General features: G+C 53.5%; 1 protein-coding gene across 1 annotated transcript in view; it reads left to right on the forward strand.

The window, feature by feature from the left end:
• The window catches only part of IZUMO4 (IZUMO family member 4), a 1,032,821-nt gene that overhangs the window by 647,465 nt on the left and 359,627 nt on the right, over nt 1-25,729 (forward strand). Inside the window, exon 3 of the mRNA XM_069620420.1 lies at nt 19,783-19,854. Within this exon, the coding sequence (XP_069476521.1) occupies nt 19,783-19,854 (72 nt within the window). The remainder of the gene's footprint in view (nt 1-19,782; nt 19,855-25,729) is intronic.

Below are 25,729 nucleotides of genomic sequence, written 5' to 3' on the forward strand. Positions count from 1 at the left end.
AGGCAGCCCATCCACCATGGGCATGCCCCCCAGCCAACCCACATGTCACCTTGCACTACTGATCAACAATGCATGTCTCCCACCACCCCCACCCCCCAGCAGTGCAGGGGCAGCCTCCACCAGGCCCCCACACATGTCTCCCACCACCCCCACCCCCCAGCCACCAGGGGCACCCTCCACCAGGCCCCCACTCATGTCTCCCACCACCCCCACCCCCCAGTCACCAGGGGCGCCCTCCACCAGACCCCCACTCATGTCTCCCACCACCCCCACCCCCCAGCCACCAGGGGCATCCTCCACCGGGCCCCCACTAATGTCTCCCACCACCCCCACCCCCCAGCCACCAGGGGCACCCTCCACCAGGCCCCCACCCATGTCTCCCACCACCCCCACCCCCCTGCCACCAGGGGCAGCCTCTACCAGGCCCCCACCCATGTCCCCCTGCACCACCACCCCCCAGCAGTGCATGGGCACCCTCCACCAGGCCCCCACTCATGTCTCCCACCACCCCCACCCCCCAGCCACCAGGGGCACCCTCCACCAGGCCCCCACTCATGTCTCCCACCACCCCCACCCCCAGCCACCAGGGGCACCCTCCACCAGACCCCCACTCATGTCTCCCACCACCCCCACCCCCCAGCCACCAGGGGCATCCTCCACCAGGCCCCCACTAATGTCTCCCACCACCCCCACCCCCCAGCCACCAGGGGCACCCTCCACCAGGCCCCCACCCATGTCTCCCACCACCCCCACCCCCCAGCCACCAGGGGCAGCCTCTACCAGGCCCCCACCCATGTCCCCCTGCACCACCACCCCCCAGCAGTGCATGGGCACCCTCCACCAGGCCCCCACTCATGTCTCCCATCACCCCCACACCCCAGCAGTGCAGGGTCACCCTCCACCAGGCCCCCACTCATGTCTCCCACCACCCCCACCCCCCAGCATCCAGGGTCACCCTCCACCAGGCCCCCACTCATGTCCCCCTGCACCCCCACCCCCCAGCAGTGCAGGGGCACCCTCCACCAGGCCCCCACTCATGTCTCCCACCACCCCCACCCCCAGCCACCAGGGGCATCCTCCACCAGGCCCCCAATCATGTCTCCCACCACCGCCCACCGCCCTGCCACCATGGGCAGCCCCCACCAGGTCCTCACAATCCCCAATCATGTGCGTAATGGTCAGCCTCCACAGCCAAAAAGCCCTACCAAGTAACCCATTCACCCACATGGAAATGGAAATCACATGTTTCACCCCCAATGTTCATGAAGCTAATGAAGCCGTGTCCGTCACACACAATGGTTGCAATTGAATGGGAAAACACACAACATGACATGCATGAAACCAATGAGATGATACCACACAGTGAAGTATGCAAACAAAATTGTATTGAAAAAAAATAAGAATGCTAAAGAAAGAAAACTAACTACAATGTGAATGAGAAAAAAGTAAGCTGCATGTCTGTATGAAAAAATGAAACTTGAAATCCAAATAGAAAAAAAATTTGTCCAAAGTCAAATGTAAAAAAATCTCCATGCAATAAAGAACTATGTACAAAAATAACAAGGGTCCATGAGCCCAACTGAACAAAGGAAACCTACTAAAAAATCTACCTAAAAATCAACTATATACAAAAAGTGGAGCAGCGTCCGTCGACTCCAAATCATAATACGAAAGAAAGGAAACCTAAAACTAAAGAACTATATACAAAGGCGGCGGGCAAGTCCAGCGGCTCACTCTGTGGTGTCCCGGGCCAGGGCATCATCGAACTCCTGTTCGATGTCCTGGAGGCGGTCCAGTTCCATGGCCCCGAGGGTCCGCAGGGACGACGCTGTGTCCTCCTCCAACCCCCTGCGGATTGCCTCGAGGCACTCGGCCCGCCTCAGGGCCCTCCGCATGGAGTTCTCCGCCCTGACCATTGTGAGCCGCGCCTCTTCCGCCCGCCGCCGCTCCGCACCTATGGCGTGGCCCAACCGCTGCCACATGGAAGACACTCTCTGTCCTGGGTCCCCCTGCCCTCCGGCCGATGCCTGCCCCTCCGATGTCGAAAGCCCCGAGCCTTCATGGCTCCCACCATGTTGCTGCTGCTGCTGCTCTGCCTCTGCCCGTGCACTGCCTCCTGCTGCCTGCACATCCTCCGCCGGCTGGGGTGCACTTGTTGATGTGGCCACCCCTGCTGGACCACCGACTCCCGACTGTGGCAGGGATGCCTCCTCCACCAGCCTGGCCGCACCGTCAGAGGCAGCTCCACAGGGCACCCAGGTGACTGATGGGTGGGAAGATGGCACAGAGGACGACTGGCGCGTAGGGGGTCCAGTTGAGGAGGGGGTCGGAGCAAGCCCCATCAGACGGAGGAATCCGGCCTGGGTGACCTGTCCCAGCAGGCTGACGTGGTCAACGAGCCATTCGAGATGACGTGCAGTCTCTCCATGAAAAGACTGCAGGTCACCTCGCATGGCCCGTTGACGCAACGCCACACCAGCCAGGACAGGCTCAACCCGGACCTGGATAGCCACGTCCGCAGGCAGAGGAAGGCCAGTTGACGTCAGCTCATCCCCTGCCTGGAAACGGGTCTGGACGTAGGCATCCCTGCTGGTGCAAGATGATGCAGGGACAGGATCGGGGACAGGATTGCACACAGGCACCTCCGCGGCGGCCTGTGCTGCCTCCTGTCCCTGGTCCTGGACTGCACCACTAGCACCAGTGGGATCCCCACCTCCAGACCCCGTCTCTGGTGCTTGCACGGCCTCCTCCTCCACAGCACCTTCTCCGCCCTCTTCATCAGTTGACGCTGCAGACAGGGAGAAACAAAACACAGGCATCAGGGCACTGTACAATGGACACATACACACATGACAGTTGCACATGAGTGGCATTGGCAAACCTCAGACATGTCATCACAATCCCCAACACACATGTCATTGCAACTCGCGCACATGAGCCATACCACAGCCATATCGCAACTGCCACCACCATCCATACACATACAACAGCATGAGCAGCCAAAGTTGACCCAGACATCACATGCAACACAGGAAGTGCACCACACATGTACACACACCACCACACTTGCATGCATGTGTACAGCTCGGCCAAGTGTCGCACTGTTCAGACGGGCATCCATGTCACATCTGCCAATCAGGCTTACACATACCGCAGTCACATGCATCCATGTTGCATCACTGTTGCACCCTTGTCAAATACACACACATGCACATGTACACAGTGCTCATACATGCAGCCCAATACAACATACATGCGTGACATCACGGACATGTCTACTTACATACACATACATACAAACATGTGTGCACGCACAACTGCATTTGCCATGCAAGCCTACACACACAAGCACCATCCATGTCTCACACATTACAGCCCTCGCATGTGTCAGCCCCACGGCCATGTACACCCCCACCCATACTCGACCCCATACAAACAGATGTGCAACCTGCACAATACCGAATAATCAACACACGCACTGCTCACAATCAGGATGCATGTACACTCACCGCTCGACTCCAGACGGGTCTGCTTCTCCAGGACCTGGATGTGGAGCGCTGGGGATATGCGTTCCAGGACCCCCATCTGTTCTTCCGACAAGTGGCCCCGGCGCCCCTTGGCATCCGCTGCCTTCAAGAGGCGCCGGGCCTTGTTCAGGGTCCTGGACCTGAAGTCCTCCCAGCGCTTCCTGACATGTTGTAAGTCCCGGACTGCCACCCCCTCCGCGTTGATGGCAGTCACGATGTCAGTCCAGATCCGAGTCCGTCCTTCCTTGTCGGCGCGGGAACTTCCGAAGAGGGCATCATACTGCCCCAGGACTTGCTCCACCAGGACACCAACTTCGGTGGCACTGAAGCTGGTGCCCCTCTGCCTCTCTGGCCGGGGGTTGTCAGTGGTCACAGATGGTGTTTGCCCCGACATGACAACCCCAGAGGCAGGAGTGGGTGGGCAACTGGGTCCTGGGGCTGGGCTGTGGAGCGATGGAATTCCAGTCGGGAGTCTTCGGTACCAGCAGGGGTGGTCACAGCAACAGCACCCCTGGCTGATGTGCAGGCAGCAAATGGCAGTGCACGTGGGCAGCAGGCAGTCAGGCAGCAGCAGATGGTAGGTGGGAGCGTGCTCGGGGCTCTGGGGGGCAGTAGTTCGGCCTTCTGGGCAGGAGCGTGGTCTTCCGTGTGCTTATGCGTGGCCAGCTTGGTACGGAGTGATTTGGCACGTGAAAATCCTGCACGTCAGCGTGAAAATCGAGGAAAGGCCCTTAGCGCGTAAGCGCGTCAGCACGCATACGCGATTCTATTGGACCAAAGGCCCTCAGCGCGTAAGCGCGTCTGTGACGTGACCCGCACGGGTGTTTCCCACACAGCACGTGATGACAGAGCACACGTGGAAAGACTGCACGTCAGAGTCTCATCGCGTGTGATTGGTGGAAATGGCCCTACACGCAGAAGTGACAAAGCGTGTAATAGGAGGAAATGTCCCTACACGCAGAAGTGACAAAGCGTGTAATTGGAGGAAATGTCCCTACACGCAGAAGTGACAAAGCGTGTAATTGGAGGAAATGTCCGTACACTCAGAAGTGACAAAGCGTGTAATTGGAGGAAATGGCCCTAGCGCGTACACGCCGCGTAAGTGACGCTGGACGTGTGGGCCTGTATAAAAGGTACGCGTAGAACACCACTTCCTTGTACGTGCTTTTCGTGGAAAGCGAGTGGGTGAATTCTGTACTTCTTGTCGTTTCACACGCGATTTACTTCACGGCGTTTCAAGTTCGTATTCCCTGTTACCTCTGACAGATTTTTCTCTTCTTTCGCTTTTACTGGTTTACCTGGGCCTGTTCCCTCAAACAGTGTTCCCTTCTACTGTTGTCCTGTCTCCTCAGACAGCGTACAAATCTTCTTTTGGCGGGCGTGTTGCCAACCAAACGTGCTCCTTTTACACGCTCGTTTACCAGGCAGATGGTGAGTCACGCACGTATCTAACATCTGTGCTTGCCCCGTGTGTAGCCTACCCCTTCAGAGGTCATTCTAGGCTGCGTGTGACACGCATACGTTCATTCTTGTGTTTCTGGGTGCCACAGCGTAGTGCAGGTTTTTCTTTCTGCACACGTGGTCTAGGAGGGGTTGCGTGCACGTCATCTCCCTTTTTTGGGCCTCCTGTGCGTTGCGTGACCCGTCATCTTTCCCCAGGGGTTACATTCAGCCTTGCTAGAGCACTAGGGTACAATTACCATCTGGTACCCAACCCCTTTGACCCCCAATTGCCCAGGACAATAGTCTACATCCACTCCCATACGCACATTAACATCAGTGCCATGGCTGGGAGGCGAGGATTCCGTAAGGGTGGCAAAGGTGGAAGAGCCACAAGTGGTGGCCGTGGTGGATCCGGTAGGGGACGTGGTCGTAACTTGCAGGGTGAGCCTGTCCCCCCATGTGTGGAGGACCAGTCACGGGCACCCATAATCCTCCCCCCCCTTCCCCCCTCCCATTGAGGCTGATGTGGCTGACACCATCCATGCTCAGCCCTTGTTGGACCAGCCCATTGTGGCACCAGACCTGGCTGACTCCATGGCTGACTTCCAGGTCAGCAGGGCTACGACACGTGCGCTGGTGCACGTTGATGCCATCATGCCACGTGGATCTGGGGCAGCAAGGTCATCTGCTGCACCAAGGAGGCAGGGCGGAGAGGCTGCAGGGGCAGCTGCGGCTCCATCCACCCCAGCCCTCACACACCCAGCCAGGACAGTGTCGGTCCTAGTCCATGCTGCTGACATTCCCCCTGACACCATCACACTAGACCCAATGCCTGCACCAACTCCCATGCTGAGTGTGCAATCCCACACTCCTGATACAGAGTCCACCAGGGCTCCTGCCCCTAGTGTCCAGAGCGGCGCAGGACACTCAGGATCACCACCACCTTCCAAGCGGAAGAGGAAGAGTGCTCGTCCGGCACAGGCTGATGCCCCAGACACGGCTACACAGTCCGGCCCGTCCAGGAAGCCCAGCTTCACGGATGACGAACTGAATGCACTTGTCGAGTATGTGTCCGGACATGACAACGAGATGGTTATTGTTGCAGGATCCAAGACCACACCTGCACAACGCCAGGCACACTGGCAGACCGTTGCGGACATCGTAAGTGCCCTTGGAATTGTGAGGCGCACAGCCAATGATTGCTATAAGCGCTGGAATGACCTAAAGCGCAGGGCAAAGAGTAAGCTGGCCTCAAGTCATGCCGCAACTCTAGTGACTGGAGGTGGGTCTCCAGTAGTAGACATGGAACTCACTTCACATGAGTCAGTCGCTGGGACCTACGTCACGGAGGAACAGATCCAAGGCGTGGGAGATCTGGCTGATTACGAGGCATTGTCCGGTGAGTGCACATGCATGTGTGTGTCATCCATGTGCATGGTGTGTGTGGTGTGTGAGGGCTTCTGTTTGTGTGCCAGGTGAGAGTGTGTGCGCCTGAGTCGTATGGGTCAGCCATGTGCTTCATGCAATCCTTCCTGCGCAGCTGCATTTGGCCATAGCAGTATCCCTTCTGCCAACAGTAGACATCTAGGCCAACTGCACGCCAGTTGCCCTTGAAGTGTCACCTTGCCACAACATATTTGCTTATTTTTCACTGTTCATTCAGTCAGTTTGTTTGCATTCCACCACTTTCACTAGGCATGTCGCTGTCCACTAGTCACATGTCTGACATGGGTATGGTAAAGTGGAGTGACTTTGTTACCTGGATATCATTTGTACACACATGTCCCTGTGCAATTGGACCATTTCAGACTGGCAGCTCCAGGTGAAAAATCTGACCTGTTAGAATTAGAAAAGCAATTACATGCGGGAACTGGACTGAATGAATAGGTGCTGCCCTCCTCTCCATCTTCACTCAATTGCAATAGTACATGCCATCTGTGTGATGGCATGTGTGTTTCACCTGGCAATCACAGGCCAATGTGTGATGCCACTGCCAGGCAGCATGCAGAAAATGTGTTCATCTTCCATCTTGGTGTCATCAGTGTGTGCCTTTTGCCTGCACTTCATACGCAGTGAGGGTGCATGCATGGGAGGGTTTTAGTCATGTGGGACATGTGTCAATCAAGTACTGGTTCTCTTGCTTCTCAGCCCTCATTGTGTGCCATGGTGCTAATGCCTGTTTCCATTTCTTTGTTTTCATGTCTTTGCAGGGGAAGACGCACCTGATACTGCTGGGGTTGTGGAGATGGTGCAGACCCAGGAGGGGTCCGAGGGCCGACCAACCACCAGTGAGGGACGTGGTGTGGTGGTGGGGGAGAACCCACAAGTGCTGCAGGTCGTGCTCTCAAGGGGTGTCTCTGGCTGCACCTCCCCCGAGCTGTACTCAGGTGTTGATTCGGATGAGACCTACGTGCCGTCGCAGGTGAGTGTTCCAGGGAGGGATTCTGTTCTGTCTCACCCACCTGCACCAGGGTCAGGACCCTCCATGGGGATGTCAGTGTTGGCAGCTACGCCTTCGGTGGTTACGGATGCAGGGTCACACTCCGCGACATCTGATCCTGTTCCTGGGCCAGCAGATCAGAGGGGGAATGCAGTCCTGCAGCCTCAGGCAGTGCCGGCACAGCAAGGCGCAGTTCGCCTTGCCCCAGACAGGTGTGGTGCCCGCCGACGTGGTGGCCGTACGCCACCCGGCAATACCGCATGGGAGCAATGCATTTACGGTATGGCAACCCAACAGGCTGCATCATCCGAGATGATGGCTCAGGCCATGGATAGGGTGGCCACTTCCATTGTCCCCCCAGAAAGGCTGATGGAGCGACTAGAGCAGGCAACCGACTCCATCTGCCAGTCACACAGGGAGGACATGTTGGGGTCCAACAGGGACAGGCGGGCGGCACTGGCGACTCTGCAGGAGGCCATCTCCATTGAGTCCCAGGGCCACAGGGAAGCCCTGAGGCAGGAGCTCCTTCACCTCAGGACGACTCTTGTTGAGCTTGAGGCTTCAACACACCAAAGGACAGAACAGCAGCTGGAGCGTCTCACCCGTACGCTCTCAGCTGAGATGCAGGCAACGAGGGCGGAGGTCCGGGCATCCCGTGAGTTGTTGCATGGGGACCTCCGCACACTCATCCTCCAGAACCAGACCTACCACACCCGCATGCTTGCAGCCATGGAGGAGCAGACTAGGGCCTTGCGTGGGCTGCCTCCCATAGTGCAACCACCTCCGGATGCAGCTGCACAGGGTGATAATAGCGACAGCAGTGATACTCCCACAATAGGGTAGCCGTGTGGGCCATGAGCCCATGGAGGTGTTTTATCTTCCCAGGATCCACGCAGGTGGGTTCTGGTGTGCATCCTGTCCTCGGACCTCCTGGGTGGCCTCCCCAACCCCCCCGGGCCCATCAATGGCCATTTTTGATTGTTTCTTATTTTTATTTTTATTTTGATTTCTTTTATTCCCAATTTTTTTGGGACGATCTGTTGGCTTCGATCTGTTGGCTTCCGTGGTTCCTGTGGGCATACGCTGCATTGTGGCTGGGCACATGCAGGCTTGTAATGTATTTGGTTCAGATGCTTGGGTTTGAGTCACACACACCCCTCCTGCTTCCCGTTTCCATGGGCTTGCAAAGGGTGTGCCCAAGTGACAGTGAATTACACAGTGACGTTGGACTCCCATGAGCTGTGTGGCCAGTCTGTAGTCAATACTGTGTATACATTCATAGTGCATATTGCTGTTGTGTTGTACACTGCATGTTGCATTGATGTGTAACTCTTCTTCTGTGTCTACCTCCCAATTTGCAGGTCCCTTCCTCATGTCCACACAAGGACCTCTAGTCTGGAGATGGGGACCATGTTGGCAGCAGTGCACCTACAACTCTACATGGCGACAACACTGCACAGTTGGTAGTGGTGGGAGTGCAGGCATTTCCAGGTGGTGAGACTACTAATATGTAACATTTGTGATGTCATGTTAATGGTACTACGTGCTCAAGTATGTTGTTGGTCCGGCATTGCTGTGAGCATTTCAGGTGTTGCAGGTTTATAATAGTGCCACTGTACATAGTGAGACTGATGTCATGTTGTGGGGATTACTTTGTTTACCTGCAATTAGCATGACATGGCACGGTGTGTCGTGTGGCGGTGCTGGGGTTGGGTTGGCTGACATGGCACTGTCCTCTTGTTGCATTTTGCAAGTGGGTATTCATTTTAGCTGCTTCCATGTGTAACTTCACAAAACTGCATTGGTGGTGTCTGTGTGGGTAGGGATGCACACATTGTGACACTTCCAGGTGAACAATCTCAGGCTGACATGGTATTCCCGGTTCATTCTCCAGACATTCAGGATCAGTGTCAGGTTGAGTCATCATTGATTGTCAGATGGAATGTGCCAGGGCAGTGTGCACTCCACAGGGGTGTGATTTCTATGTGAAGTAATTAGCCACTAGCTGTGTACGGGCTGCCTCCCCCCGTGCCCTTTCCCCTCCCATGCGCAGTGGCTGTGCATGTGGTTGGGGATGTGGGGCCACCACCATGTCCACGGCCAGGCCCCGGCGTGTTGCAACGTTGTGCAGGACACATGCTGCCACTATGATCCTGCACACTACTGGGGGAGCGTATAACAGCTGCCCGCCAGAACGGTCAAGGGAGCGAAAGCGTGACTTTAGCACTCCGAATGTGCGCTCCACCATGTCCACGGCCAGGCCCCGGCGTGTTGCAACGTTGTGCAGGACACATGCTGCCACTATGATCCTGCACACTACTGGGGGAGCGTATAACAGCTGCCCGCCAGAACGGTCAAGGGAGCGAAAGCGTGACTTTAGCACTCCGAATGTGCGCTCCACTATGCCCCTGGTTGTAATGTGGGCTGTGTTATATCTTACCTGGGGTGGCGTGGTGGGGTTCCGAATTGGCGTCATCATGTGGGGGCTGAGAGGGTAGGCACTGTCCCCTGTGGAGGTGGTGATTGGTATCATTGGTGGGGTTGTGACCTTGCTCAGTATCCAACATGCATGCATGTGCAGTGGCATACATACTCACCAAGCAGCCATGTATCGCCATGCCGCCCAGCTTCTAGGTCCCGGCTTAGGGTGGACATTCGGTAAATGAAGCTGTCATGGGTGGAGCCGGGATAGTTGGCATATACTGAGGTGATGATTCCCTTGGCATTACATGCTACCTGCACGTGGATGGAATGCCAGTGCTTGCGGTTCCTATAGATGTGCTCAGATGCCCTGGGGGGACGTAGAGCCACATGGGTGCAGTCGATGGCACCTAGCACTTTGGGGAATCGTGCCACAGCGTAAAAATCCAGGGCGGCAGCATGCCTTTCTGCAGGTGTTCTGGGCAGGTATATGTGCCTGCGGACTGATGGGCGTGCAGTGATGATGTTCAAGACCTGGTGTAGGCAGCGTGACTGGGTGGCCTGTGACACCCCACCCACTATGGCACTTGTCCGCTGAAATGATCCAGTGGCTAAGAAGTGAAGTACATTGAGGACCTTCTCCAGGGGGCTGAGTGCTTGGGAGCACAGGGTGGGTGATGTGAGGTCATCCTCCCACTCACTCACCAGGTCCAGTATGATGTGTGGTGGAAACCTGTACCTCCCATACACCTGGTCATCAGGCATCCCGAAAAGGCTGGTTCTGGGTGTGAATATTCTGGCCCTGACTATCCTCCTCCTCCTCCTTTGGTAGCCCAATGCCACTGCTGCTAGGAACGGTATGTTCATCCTGCCGTCTGAGCTTGTTATTGTTAAAGTCCGCAAATTTATGCTTTGCGCGTGTTCTAGGCGAGCGTGTGACCCGCGCACCCCTGGAATCCAGTTCCCAGTGCAATAGCGTGTGGAAATTCACACGCACCACGGGATACAGCGTGTGACCCGCGCACCCCTGGAATCGAGTTCCCAGTCCAATAGCGTGTGGAAATTCACACGCACCACGGGATACAGGTTCGCTGACGTACTTGCGTGTGTAAGTGCCCGCGCACCCATTAAATACACGTACATAGGCCAATCGCGTGTACGCGCACTTTTGTCCAATTACACGCGATGACACTCTGACGTGCAGTATCTCCACGTGTGCCCCGTCATCACGTGCTGAGTGGGGAACACCCGTGCGGGTCACGTCACAGACGCGCTTACGCGCTGAGGGACTCTGGTCCAATAGAATCGCGTATGCGTGCTGACGCGCTTACGCGCTAAGGGCCTTTCCTCGGATTTCACGCTGACGTGCAGGATTTTCACGTGCCAAATCACTCCGTATCAAGCTGGCCACGCGAAAACACACGGAAGCCCACGCTCCTGCCCAGAAGGCCGAGTTACTGCCCCCCAGTGCCCCGAGCAGCCTCCCACGTGCCATCTGCTGCTGCCTGCCTGCCTGCCTGCTGCCACCGTGCCCTGCCATTTGGTGCCTGCACATCAGCCATCTGCAGGGGTCCAGTTGCTGTGTCCACCCCTGCTGGAACTGAAGACTCCCGACTGGGATTACATCGCTCCACAGCCCAGCCCCAGGACCCAGTTGCCCACCCACACCTGCCTCTGGGGTTGCCATGTCGGGCACTTCCACATCTGGCACCAGTGGCAACCCCAGGCCAGAGGGGCAGAGGGGCACCAGCTTCACTGTCACCGAAGTTGGTGTCCTCGTGGAGCATGTCCTGGGGCAGTATGATGCCCTCTTTGGATCGTCCCGCGCCAGCAAGGAAGGACGGCAGAGGATCTGGGCCGACTGTGTGGTTGCCATCAACGCGGAGGGGGTGGCAACCCGCGACATCCTGAAGATCAAGAAGCGCTGGGAGGACTTGAGGTCCAGGACCCTTGTGAAGGCCCGGCGCCTCGTGGAGGGGGGCCGGGGCCGCATGAGTTCCATCCAGATGAGGGTCCTGGAACGCGTACGCCCAGCGCTCCACGCCCAGATCCTTGAGAGGGAGGCCCGTCTGGAGTTGAGCGGTAAGTGTCCATGCATTACTGTGTGAGACAGGGCATGTTGCGGTGTGCTGGTTCTATGATACTTGCCTGTATGTGTGCCATAGGCCATGTATGCATGTATGTGTGCAGGGACATCATGGTAATGCATGTGCGACCAGTGATGTGTGATGCACATGTTTGTTGCATGTGTTGAAATGCCGCATGGGGAGCCCTATGCAGATTTTGAACATGAGAGCATGCCAGTCTCTGTACCTGGACATGGGTGGGGGTGAGGGATGGGTGCTGATGCCAGGTACATATATGGTAGCCATGTCTGTGTGCCTGACCTGCGTGTCTGTGACTTGTGCATGCCATGGATGCATGACACATGTGTGTGACGATGCACAGATTCAGTAAAGCAGCCAAATTACCCTTGTATCCGCTGTGTTTGGTGTGTTTGGGGCCAGATGGATGTGACTGAGGTGAAGTGTGTGCATGTGATGGGCATGAGCCATGATGCATGTGAGTTACATATCATTGAATGTTTCAAGAGTCCATTGGACATGCATGGAAATGTCCATGGCATGCACCATGCCTGTTACTGTGTGTGTTTTGCCTGGACTGACCCATGTGTTGTGGAGGGACATGATGGAAGTGTACTTTGACAGTGGTGCTCATCTGCTATTGCTTCCTGTCTAGGGGACCATTGTACAGTGCCCTGATGCTTGTGTTCTTTGTCTCCCTCTACGCAGCGGCTAGTGAAGAAGAGGGCGGAGACGGCGCTGTGGAGCAAGGCGGCGGGGATGCCCCCACGGCTGCAGCGGAAGGGGTGGGTGAGCCCCCACAGGGGCCTGCTACGGTGGGAGACGGTGAGGAGCCATCCAGGTTGGTGGTTTGCACAGAGGAGGAGGAGGCCGCCACTGGGGCACACATGGGGCCTGGTGGGGGCATCCCTGCTGGTGCAAGTGGTGCAGTCCAGGGCCAGGGGCAGGAGGCAGCACAGGTCACCGTGGAGGGGCCTGTGCATGTCGCTGTCCCTGACCCTGTGAGTGCACCACCATGCACCAGCAGGGATGCCCCGTCCCAGGCCTGTCCGCAGGTAGAGGGGATGTCCATGTCACCTGACTCCCCTCCACCTGCGGACGTGGGAACCCCTGGCCGTGCGGAGAAGGTCCTGATTGGGGTCGCGATGCGCACGGCTGTGATTCGTGATGCCGTGCGTGCTTCCCGGGAGGAGCACGCACGTCATCACGAAGTGCACCGTGCCGACGTGGCCCAATTGGGATCGGCCATGTTCGGGGGTGTCCTGCATGTGTTGGCCAATGTGGCGGCCCTCTCCTCCTCTGTGCAGGCTATCCACCAGTCGTTCTCCTTGCCGTCTTCCAGCCCAGATGCCACCAGGGCCCCCTGTGGACCTGCCCCGACCAATGCAGCCAGCTCGGTGGGGATCCCATCCCTGCCACAGTCGGGAGTCAGAGATCCAGCAGGGGTGGACACCAGAGCAACTGGACCCCAGCAGATGGAGGATGTGACGGCATCATCGGGCAGGGCACGTGCACGACGGCGTCGGTGGTTTCCATCAGCCTGGATGCCGTCGTGCTGGCACAGGCAGTTGCGTCGGAGGCAGCAGCAGGCTCAACGTGGGAGGCATCATGGCTCGGGGCCATCAACATCAGGGGTGCAGGCATCGGCCGGAGGGCAGGAGAACCCTGGAATGGGAGTGGCTTCCGTGTGGGAGCGGTTGTGCCAGCGGATAGGTGCGGAGCGGCAGCGGGCAGAGGAGGAACGGCTCACGATGGTCAGGGCGGAGGACTCCATGCGGAGGGCGCTGAGGCGGGCTGAGTGCCTCGAGGGTCTTCGCAGGGAGTTTGAGCTTGACACTGCGTTATCCCTGCGGGACCTCGGGCCAGGGAACATGCCCGCCTCCAAGCCATTGACCAGGAGTTCGATGATGCCCTGGCCCATGACAACAACCAGTGAGCCGTCCGAATAGCCCGCTGCCTTTGTATATAGTTGTATAGTTAGGGTTAGGTTTCCTTTGTTTTTTTGATTTTTCTTTTGGTTGCGATTGGACAATGCACCACTTTTTTGTATATAGTTCAGTTTTTAGTTAGTAGTCATAGTTAGGTTTAATTTGGTTGGGCTCATGGACCCAGGATGATCTTCTTCATGGTTCTTCATTGGCTTATTTTAATTTTTCAGATTATTTTCTTGGACATTCATCTTGTTTTGTTTGATTTGCTTTGTGTTTTTTCTTATTTCATTTCCATTCTACTTGCTGTTCAATACATATTATTATTTTAATCTTCAATGTGTCGTATCATCTCATTGCTTTCAGGCATGTCATGTTGGGTGTTTTGTCATTCACTTGCAGCCATTGTGTGTGACAGACATGTGTTGAATTGCATTATTTAAATTGGGGTTGTAACATGTAATTGCCTTTGATATGTGGGTGGGTGTGATAGTTGGTTGGGCCTTTTGGCAGGGGAGGATGGGCATTACGGACATGATTGGGGAATGTTGGGACCCAGGTGCAGGGGGGCATGGATTGGACATGGGTGGGGGCCTGCTGGCAGGTGCCCCACAGTGCTGGGGGGGTGGGGGTGGTGGGAGACATGAGTGGGGGCCTGGTGGAGGGTGCCCCTGGTGGCTGGGGTGTGGGGGTGGTGGGAGACATGAGTGGGGGCCTGGTGGAGGGTGACCCTGCACTGCTGGGGTGTGGGGGTGGTGGGTGACATGAGTGGGGGCCTGGTGGAGGGTGCCCCTGGTGGCTGGGGTGTGGGGGTGATGGGAGACATGAGTGGGGGCCTGGTGGAGGCTGCCCCTGCACTGCTGGGGTGTGGGGGTGGTGGGAGACATGAGTGGGGGCCTGGTGGAGGGTGACCCTGCACTGCTGGGGTGTGGGGGTGGTGGGAGACATGAGTGGGGGCCTGGTGGAGGGTGACCCTGCACTGCTGGGGTGTGGGGGTGGTGGGAGACATGAGTGGGGGCCTGGTGGAGGGTGCCCCTGCACTGCTGGGGTGTGGGGGTGATGGGAGACATGAGTGGGGGCCTGGTGGAGGGTGCCCCTGGTGGCTGGGGGGTGGGGGTGGTGGGAGACATGAGTGGGGGCCTGGTGGAGGGTGCCCCTGCACTGCTGGGGTGTGGGGGTGATGGGAGACATGAGTGGGGGCCTGGTGGAGGGTGCCCCTGGTGGCTGGGGGGTGGGGGTGGTGGGAGACATGAGTGGGGGCCTGGTGGAGGCTGCCCCTGCACTGCTGGGGTGTGGGGGTGGTGGGTGACATGAGTGGGGGCCTGGTGGAGGGTGCCCCTGGTGGCTGGGGGGTGGGGGTGGTGGGAGACATGAGTGGGGGCCTGGTGGAGGGTCACCCTGCACTGCTGGGGTGTGGGGGTGATGGGAGACATGAGTGGGGGCCTGGTGAAGGGTGACCCTGGTGGCTGGGGGGTGGGGGTGGTGGGAGACATGAGTTGGACATGGGTGGGGGCCTGCTGGCAGGTGCCCCACAGTGCTGGGGGGGGGTGGTGGGGGACATGAGTTGGACATGGGTGGGTGCCTGCTGGCAGGTGCCCCACAGTGCTGGGGGTGGGGGTGCAAGGGGACATGAGTTGGTGGTCATTAGTTCAAGGAGACATGTGCCTTTGCTGGGGGGCATGCCCATGGTGGGTGGGCTGCCTGCGGGACATGACCAGGGATGCAGGGTAGTCCCCTGTGGTGTGGGCTGCCTGCAGGGGCCGTGGAGGGTGTACAGGGTACACCTGGGAGGACCCACACTGTCAAATCACATGTGGAACTTCCCGCGCACCCCTGATATACACGCGCCCAGGCTATTCGCGTGTGGAACTTCCCGCGCACCCCTGCAATACACGCGCCCCCAGGCTATTCGCGTGTGGAACTTCCCGCGCACCCCTGAAATACACGCGCCCAGCCTATTCGCGTGTGGAACTTCCCGCGCACCCCTGAAATACACGCGCCCAGGCTATTCGCGTGTGGAACTTCCCGCGCATCCCTGAAATACACGCGCCCAGGCTATTCGCGTGTGGAACTTCCCGCGCACCCCTGAAATACACGCGCCCAGGCTATTCGCGTGTGGAACTTCCCGCGCACCCCTGAAATACACGCGCCCAGGCTATTCGCGTGTGGAACTTCCCGCGCACCCCTGGAATACACGCGCCCCCAGGCTATTCGCGTGTGGAACTTCCCGCGCACCCCTCAAATACACACGCCCAGCCTATTCGCGTGTGAAACTTCACGCAAACCCCTGATATACACATAGCCCGCTCCCCCAGGCCCGATCGCGTGAGGAACTTCACGCGAACCCCTGATATACACGTAACACGCTCCCCCAGGCCCGATCGCGTGAGGAACTTCACGCGAACCCCTGATATACACGTAGCCCGCTCCACCAGACCCGATCGCGTGTGAAACTTCACGCGAACCCCTGAAATACACGTAGCCCGCTCCCCCAGGCCCGATCGCGTGAATAACTTCACGCGAACCCCTGTGATGCACGTACCCTGCTGAAATCGCGTGTTAGACTTCCCGCGCACCCCGGTATACACGCACACGTATTTTTTGTCAGCGGGTGTCCGTGTTTGTGGGTACCCCTTTGCACGTCATTTTTCCTGGAGGGCCACAGTATGGGACATTCATCATGGCAGTATATAGGTGCTATTTGTTGGCGCACCTTTTGGCGCACATTTCTTACAGCCGCAGAGACGCTACCGCCTGCTTTCTTGTGGCGGTCGTGTTTGTGCCTGTGCGCTGGTTTGAGCGTGCGCTTTTTTGCCCTATTCTATTCCATGAATACGTGTTGTAGGCGAGCGTGTGGGCGTTCCGCGCACTTGTGCCCTGTACTTCCCCCGTGACGCCCACGTTTTGGCAAGTTGTTCCCCATTCCGAGTGTTACGCCCGTGTTCCGCCTACTTTTGTTGCGTGCGCCGCGCTATGTGCGAATTTCGCTGTGGCCTGTGCGATTTTCGCTGTGACCTGGCGCACGCTGTTAGATGGCCTGTGCGCCAACGTGCGCCGCGCACTTTTTTATCGCACATCCGCTGGTTTTCTCGCGCACGGCCTTCCATGAATCGACGTGCGCTGCTTTTCGTGCGATTTTCGCAATTGCACTGCGATTTTCGCTATTCCACTGCGATTCGCACGTTTTTGCCCACTTGCGCCGCGCTAATTATTCCATGAATCGGCCTGAAAGTCGTTTGGGGCTGGCGCTGCAGGGTCATGTTTTTATTTTATTTATTTTAATTGTTTTAACTTTCTTGTCCTCCACTATCCTTCTAATGGAAGCAAGGGACACCTCTGCAACCCCTGACTCACATTACAACGACTAAGAGGAGCGGGAGACACCGCTGTAACCCCCAACCCCCTTAGTTGTTGTAGTTGGGTTCGGGATTTATGTTCTGCATAAAGACACAGTAATGGGCATGTCACAGTAAGTCGAAATTTTCGTATGATACCAACTAAAACTGAAGAAAAATTACCTAGTGTCCAAAGGCCTCTGACCCTCACACTAATACACTCAACAAAATTATACAAAGAATATTTGGCAGTCCTCAGTTCCACAAGACAATATAACAGTTCAAACTTAGAAGGTACTCCTTGTGACCAGGGTTGGGCCCCCTTCCCCTGAATCAAATCACAAGTTCACAAACCAAAACAACTGTTGTTCTCCACAGTATCCTTCTTGGTGAAGCAAATGGTTCACAACTCAAAACAAATGTAGTTTTTCAAGGTATCCTCCATGGCAAGGCAAATGTCTTTCTAACAAAAACAAGCTCATAAACCAAGGCAATTGTTCTCTTCAGCATGCCAAGCAATGATTAGCATATCACACGTATTCTTCAAATGAAACCCTTTTGTTAGGAATGTACAGCAACTACTTTCGATGATGCAACAATTTGTGAAATATCTGAATTACCAAGTTCTTTCCACCACATCTTTTGTCACAAATACACTTCTTCAAATCATCTTCTTCTTTCCTTGTATACTCGCCTGCCCAGACTAACTGCTATGGTCCCTTTCCTGGCATGCTCACCTACCAGGAAGAAAACTCCTACAACTAAAACAACTCTTAGTGGCAGTATTTGTTCCAAGATTCTGCACACCAGTATCTCTTGTGAGGAGTGCTGAACAGTGGCTGCCTCTTCCTATATTCTCTTGACTCTTGGCAATATGGGGTACAGGTTTCCCCAAACTGGAAACTCAAGAAAGGAGAATTGCTCCCAAGCTGCCTCTTAACTACTTCTTTACAGCCTCTGGGCTGTTGGCAATGCAGGCCACAATTTTCCCTCAATTGGTGTCCCATAAAAGGGAATTATGCCCCCTTGTCTCCTCTGTACTCGTTCATTACTGCCTCTTGTCTGTTGACAATATGGGTTACAGGGGTCCCCTAGTCGGTATCCCATATAAGGGCAGTTGCGCCCTTGCCACCTCTGTAATGTCTCTTTATAGCCTTTTGGCTGTTGGCAATGTGGGTTACAAGTTTCGCCCCAATTGGTGTCCCATATAAGAGGAATTGTGCCCTTGCCACTTCTGTAATGTCTCTTTACAGCCTTTTGGTCGTTGGCAATGCAGGTTACAACTTTCCCCCAATTGGTGTCCCATATAATCGAAATTGTGCCCTTGTCACCTCTGTACTGCTTCTTCACTTTTTTGGTATGCAAGATCATGGTTTGCTGACAATTGTCCTCTTTGGAGCGCCCCAGGGTCACCTTTAGCATCAGGCCAATTCGCTGGTGTTCTTCTGTGTCTCCTCTTAGCAGTATGCTGCTGCGCCGCACCGCCTGTGTCCTGCCCGCTCTGTTGCCAGCTTCTGCGTACCTTTGGTGGACTGCACACTCTCTCATGGAGCTTTGACAGCTCTGTTGATCCTTCAAGGCTACTCGAACACCGAGCCGCCACACGCTGGGCTGGGAGCACACCTCCCTCTCAGCTTGGTGATTCTTTTCCTAACGCTGCTTTCCGCTGAGCGCACTCGACAACGCTGCTCGCCTTCATTTCTTGCATTAGCATCATCTGGCATTCTTGTATCTCCGGCAATTCCAGCACCTCAGACTGCACCTGATTCAGTTACTCCTTCCATGTCCCCCTCTTGCCGTGGTTTCTTCTTGCATTTAAATGTCCCGCTCAGGGGCCTTACACTACAATAACTAGACGGCTCATTAGATTCAATGGCACCTTTGATCTTCATTGACTTCGAGCCCCTCTTCCTTGTTCGCGTACCACAGGCATTATGGAACCTGAAGTCCATAGTGGTTTTGGTCTAATTATCTTTAGTTAAATTTTACTGATTTGCTGCTTTGTAAACTGAGAGTTATCAGAGTTAGGGAATATTTGAAAGGGGTGTAATTTTGTCTGAGTTAGGACCTCTATTTAAGATAGAATCATAACAATTAGTGGATGTCATATTTACTTCATGGACTCCCATGGTGCAAACCTTATTCTGGTTACATAACTTTTCATAACATGTTATTTGGGTAGTTTCATGGGAGGGACTTATGCAGTGACAGCATGCCTTTGGGTATTTGGGAAATTTAGGACTCTCATCCTAACAGGAAGATGAATACTGTGTCTCTCCTAAAGTAGTCACCACTTCCCCCCGACAGCCATCTCCTCCCATGTGATCCTTCCTCATGTTACCACCCCTAGGGTTAGGATCAGGTAGCGGCTGCCTTCCCTTGCCATATGGGAGGAGATCTTAGGCTGGGGTTTAGTGATGACTCTGCAGGATTCATCACACAACCCATAGCATAACTAGGCATAACGTGGCATTCTAACACATAACATAGCTCTGTATTATTTCCTCTATTGCCTTTGCTCTACTTACGCAAACAGTGATGCCAACTTTGCAAAAGCAGGTACTTGTGTCTTTGAAATTTGAATCCTTTTGTTTTCACCCACAGGTGCATTCCCAAAGCTTCTACGCTCAATTCTAGAAACCCAGAATGACCTGCTGCAGAAGGCAATCGTCGAAAGTGAGGTTTTATTACACTTTTTAGCAGCTCCCTAATTTAAAAGGGAAATGTCAATGTCTTTCTTTTCCAGGAACAAAAGTAATTGATCAAAATTGTCTTTTAGGGCTCAAAGTTTACAGTAGGCAGTCTGACAGCGACACGCACACACACATCATATTATGTCAAATATATTTCTTAGGTCTTTGAAAGATATACACAATGCAGGGAGTTTAAAGAAATGTAAATTACATTCTGTGTATTTCACTCTTGCACCCAGCAAAATAGTCACTCTTTTCGCCTCGTTTCTGCTGTTGGAGCTGAATCTACTATGGCCAGATTTGTCGGCCGGCACTGATTATATTGGCCAGGGTTGGGCCCCTGCACATATTTTACAGCACTGTCACCGATTATTTAATGTCTGTGCTATAAAATATATGTATTTTCATGTATAAGTTTTTCTTTGATGTGGAAAACAAAGCTTTCATGCTGCTTTTGACTGGTCATCCGCATACCTTCTGAACTCTATTCCACTGTTATACATGTAATATGTAACTCAGTGTCTCAGTGTGCCTGCTGAAGAGTTCGTAATGCAACCAGTAGATCTGCCTCAGGCTTTCATCATTCCAAGAATGATAAATGTGTTTCATTGGAGTTAGGAAAAAAGCATCTTCTATTTAGGTGCAAAAAGAGACATGGGCCCTCTTTAGGACCCTGGCGCTAAGTGGTTAACGGTGCCCTAAACAAGGCTGCAGCACCGTTAACCACTTAGCGCCTTACTACGAGGTCCCTTTGTGGGACCCGACCTGAACAGCTGGTCTAGACCAGCCGTTAAAGTAGGGACCCGCAAAGGGACTCTCGAGGTAAGTACGGTACCGCAATTTGCGATACCGTACTTACCGCCTTCCCCAGTCCCATTGAGCCCTATGGGGCAAAAATGGGAATGGGGAAGGGCCAATGTTCAATGGGGAATTACCGCCCCGCCAACCTTGGAATGGGGTGGTAATTCCCCATTGAACATTGGCGGACTCTTTACAATACCGACAACAACCATGGTGCTAGATGCGCCATGGTTTAGCGCCAGTGTTGTAATGAGTGCCATTTAATCGAGTGTGCTACATAAACATCATATTTTATTAGTAGTTGTACGGTTTACTACTACTTTACATTTTCTGTTTCTTTTTTGTTTCATAGGGCCTCATTACACGGATGGAGGTAAGGAATTACCGGTACCGGTAAAATATCGGTACCGGTAAATCCTTATCGCCTTACTACGAGGTCCCTTTGCGGGTTGGGGGATTTAACGCCTGCTATTTGCAGGCGTTAAAAACCAACACGCAAAGGGACCCAGGGAGCTAATTACGGTACCGCAATTTGCGGTACCGTAATTAGCGCCTTCCCCATTTCCATTGAGCCCTATGGGGCAAAAATACGAATGGGGAAGGGCAATGGTGGAAGGGGGAATTACCGCCCCACCAACCTTGGAATGGGGCGGTAATTCCCCTTTCCGCCAAGGCGGTGCCGGTATTTTACCGGCATGAACCATGGCGCTAATAGCGCCATGGTTCTCCGCCATCCGTGTAATGAGGCCCATAGACTTTTATTAGCTAAAACAAAGCAACTTTACAGTACCGGGCTGAAAGCAATATACAGAAAGGCAAGGCCCCATTGGAAAACATATACCTGAAGTTTCTTTCTTTACAACAGAAAGTAGATCCACAGCAATGTGTCATGCTGAATAGATTGATTGTTTGGTATTGTTATATGACTCTACCTTTGTTACTTTGTTATGTCTTTGGCTAAATTCTGAATGCTTCAGAATTTAGCCAAAGGCACAACAAAAGTAGCAAAGGTACAGTCATATAACAATACCAAACAATCAACATGGCAAAGTAAGATACAAGGTATTTCGATAAAGAGTTTGATGAACCAAAAAGAAAAAAAGGAAAGAATAATTTTAAAAAAACCTAAGATACCCAACAGCACACAGGCAAGAGGGTGGTGCTTTGTTATGGCCATCAGTAAAACTCAAAGGATCTCTGTGATTTCCTTGCAGCCATTCCTCAAAGCCCATTTGCTCGAATTTATTTTTACCAAATGTTCCCGCAAAAAATGAGGGACGGGGGGAATGGACCCTCTGACAACTCCTCCCACCCCCCTACAGCCCTCACCTTTGTAAATACCTAAACTCAACCCCCATCTCTATTTTGCAATAAAATGTGGTAAAATGCTTACAAGTAAATGGGCTGCGAGCAAACTGACCTGCTATGAAATTAAGTATTACCAAACTAAAATAATGTACCTATAGTCTGCTGATCCAGCCGGGAACACAGGCTTTGCAGGGTACATTAAAGCAAATAACAAATGTTTCCCTTTATAGTTTTGGCTATTAGGTGGCGCCTAAGCACCACCTATAAACAAAACATGTGCATTGGAGTACAGCTAGAAGAGAGATGGCATGTAAAGAGGGATACACAGCCAGTTGGTGTTTAGTTGTTTACCCACCCATTGACAGCCCTTGGGCGTGCTAATTCCTATGCCCATTTCTGTTCGCTATTGGCCACCTCAAAACCAACAGTTTTGGCTTGTTGGCAGGTATTAGCCATTTGTACATTCCTATACCATGCCTGCATAAAAGCCCAAACTGTTGGCTTTGCCAATGCTTGTTTGTGAGGTTGGGGGAGGTGGAGGTACATTTGGAGCTCTTAAATGTAATGCTTAATTATGCCCAAAAGGCTGTCCCCTTGACAGCACATACCTGGCATTGAATTTTGCCATTAGGTGTCTCCTTTTCATTCAACAAAGATTGGAACACCTGCATCCGCTGTCCGCAATGCACATGAGCAAACTGTTCTAGGGTATACACCACAACCAGAATATTGGTGCACAAAAGGTTAGAACACTCATCCAAGGGGAAGCAAGCAGCCAAATATGTTAAATTCCAAAATCATCACGGATGCTCTTCTTTTTTTTATCTTTTTTCTATTTGAGGAATTTACCAAAGGCAGCATTTAAATGCTAATGGTCTCTATCACAATCTTGCCGGTATCCCCGTGGTAAATCCGCTGGGATACTGCCAACGCAAATTTCGTTACTGCAACTTGGTCCGGATCCCAAGTTGCAGGGGCGTGGTAAGTCCCCATTCCCATTGGGTCCACCATGGCGCTAATAGAGCTGCGTTAATAGCGCTGCAAATGGGCAGAAAGTGCCAAGATTTATCTCCAGCAAAAGGCTGGAGGTAAATCTCCCACTTTCCGCTCAAACTCGGGAATGTGGTGGAGCAGGCATGCAGCAGTAATAGCTTTACTGCCGCATTTTTGCTGCTCCACCCAACTCATGATTACCCCCACTGTCATGACTTGATGTGGCAAAAGCTGGCAATTGACCAAACTGGGAAAAGAAAACATATATTTTTAGTCAAGTCATACAGTAGACACATAAAACCTGACAACCACCAGTCTAGACTATCATGTCAATGTCAAATGCACTTTGTCACACTGCATGCTAGTAATCTACAAATTCAGGCATTTTACGGGATAGAGAGTATGTCCTTTCTCTTCTACAGCGGCTATGACGAACTGTGATTTTATTTTTGCCTTTACCCGAGCACCAGCTCTCCAATACCCTGGCTGCCCTGGCAAGTGCGTTATAGCTAGGTGATATAACCCGTGGGATGGGCTCACCTAGTTGGTAACAGCCCGCCACCCAAGTTAAGGACCCGAGAGATGGGATTTCCTGCCGGAAGCCCAACTGAGGAGACCTTTGGCAACAGAGGGGCAGTGAAGTGCCACTTCTCATCTAGGACTGGAGCACAGGCACGAACTCACAGTGAAGAGCAAGTGGAGCTGGAACAGATTCTTCTCTGAGCATGGTAGGAGTGGCAAGTCATGAGGGTGAGGGGTTTGTTGGAGGAAACAGAAGATAGCCATCGGTAAACGGCCTCCCTCAGCACTCACGCAATGATTGATAGTGCAGGTGGCCATCTTGGAGTCAGGTACACTTGGGACATCAGAGCTTACAAACGTGAGTGACCATTACTGGGTCAGGCGTGCCGGTGGCCAACTTTGAATCTGTCACCCTCGGGGCATTTAGATGTGCATTGTGCAGATGTACTCTGAGCAGAGTGAGATGGACATTAAGATTGATTCCATTGTGCCAGGTCACATTACAGTGGTGGGCTGAGAGGTGAGTCCTGAAGAACAGAGTAAGGACATATTCAGGGAGGAGTTGGGATGCCTTAAGGGGTACCACCACAAGATACGGATACACAAGGGAGCTGTGCCTGTTGTAGCACATGTTAGGAATGTTTCCTTGAGGGAAGAAGTGAAGCTAGAGATCAGCAGGTTGATGAAATAAAGAGTGATTGAGATGGTGGAAGCCTAAGAGTGGGTTTCGCCAATGTTTGTGATGTGAAAAAATAATGGGCCAGTATGACTCTGTGTGGATCTTAGGAATCTCAATAAGGTCATGGTAGTAGATACATTTCCACTCTGAATATTGGCGATTGGTAAGTTTAGTTGTGGAGGACAAAGTGTTCAGCACGCTCGATCTAGCCTTAGTTTATCACCAGGTTAAGCTTCATCCAGACTCAAAAGATTATGCTACATTTGCCACGCATGAAGGGACATTTTGATTTAGGAGAATTCCCTTCGGCCTTGTTTCTGCGGTCTCCTTTTTCTAGAGGTGTTACGCTCACCTGGTATCCACAGGGATGCCACCCAGCCGGGTTACTTGCTGGTATGCTTCACAGATTTGCCCTGATGTGGTCTGCGGGGAAGGTTCTGCCTGAAAATACAGGAGGACTGTGTTCAAGACTGACAAACTGGGATAAGTATCCTCCCTCCACCCCCGTATGATTTCAGTCCCTCTGGCGCCCTCTCCTCACCCAGTGGTAGAGTTAGGTGTGCTCTCCTTCCTGCCTTCTTTGCAGGGGCGCGTTGTCTTTCATGGGTGAGTGCAATCTAGTTACTTCACTGACACCGGCCGTTTGATATTGTTCAGGTAGGTCTTATTGCTGTTCTTTAGTTTTGTTGCTATCCTGCATGCCTTTCTTTGTTTAAAATGTCTCTTTTTTTCTCCCTTAGGTATGCGGAGCTTCAGTGCGGCGAACTGGCTTGGTTGAGCCCCGCTGGTAAATGATGGCGCATTAAGAGCGCTATGATGCGGTAAGTAAACGCTATGCGCAGCGCTGCAAAGTCTTGCCTTTGCTAACCTGTGTTTTCATTCCTTGTAGGTCGCAGTGTTCTTCAGCGCAAGTGGAATGTCCGGAGTGGTGCCAGCCGAGAGGCGACCAACCAGGTAAGCCTTTGAGCAGTTTGTAATTTGTAAATGTCTTTACTGCTTTCTTTAATGTTACCTCTATCTTCCTCTTTCAGGTCGTTCTGTCTGGGAGGCGTGCAGATTCGAGGAAGCTGTTCTCAGTATCTGCGAGTGTTTAAAGATGAAGACTGCAGGTAAGAGGCTGCTGCCAATGATGTTCCTTTTGTCTCCTTGCAGGTTGTGCTTCTCCAAGGTTCGAGGGAATAGCTGGACACAGTGAGCGTCGCGTTGCAAGCTGCAAAGTAATGCGAAGCGTGTTGTCTTGCTCAGGTGTGGTTTAAATAGCCCCAACAAAATAGTCCAGGTAAAGTAGTCCCTAGGCTACCACACCCACAACACTTGACCGCATAGCTTGGTTCTTGGGACCCAAGCTATGTGGATGCCTCCATGTTGGCTGACAATACAATAAAGTAGTTCCCAAGCACATTGTTTTTCATGGTGTATGAGCCTGGAGCCATAGGCGCCAGGACTGGCCCCATGAGGGCTTTTGAAGAGGATGCCAGGCTCTAGAGGCTCGAGTCCTGACTCCACCTGGCCAATGGGTTTGCCAGAGGGGGTTGTGGGCGAGGGTCGTGACAAG

The sequence above is a fragment of the Ambystoma mexicanum genome, chromosome 1p (assembly GCF_040938575.1).
Source record: "Ambystoma mexicanum isolate Mex_15411 chromosome 1p, UKY_AmexF1_1, whole genome shotgun sequence".
Taxonomy (NCBI): domain Eukaryota; kingdom Metazoa; phylum Chordata; class Amphibia; order Caudata; family Ambystomatidae; genus Ambystoma; species Ambystoma mexicanum.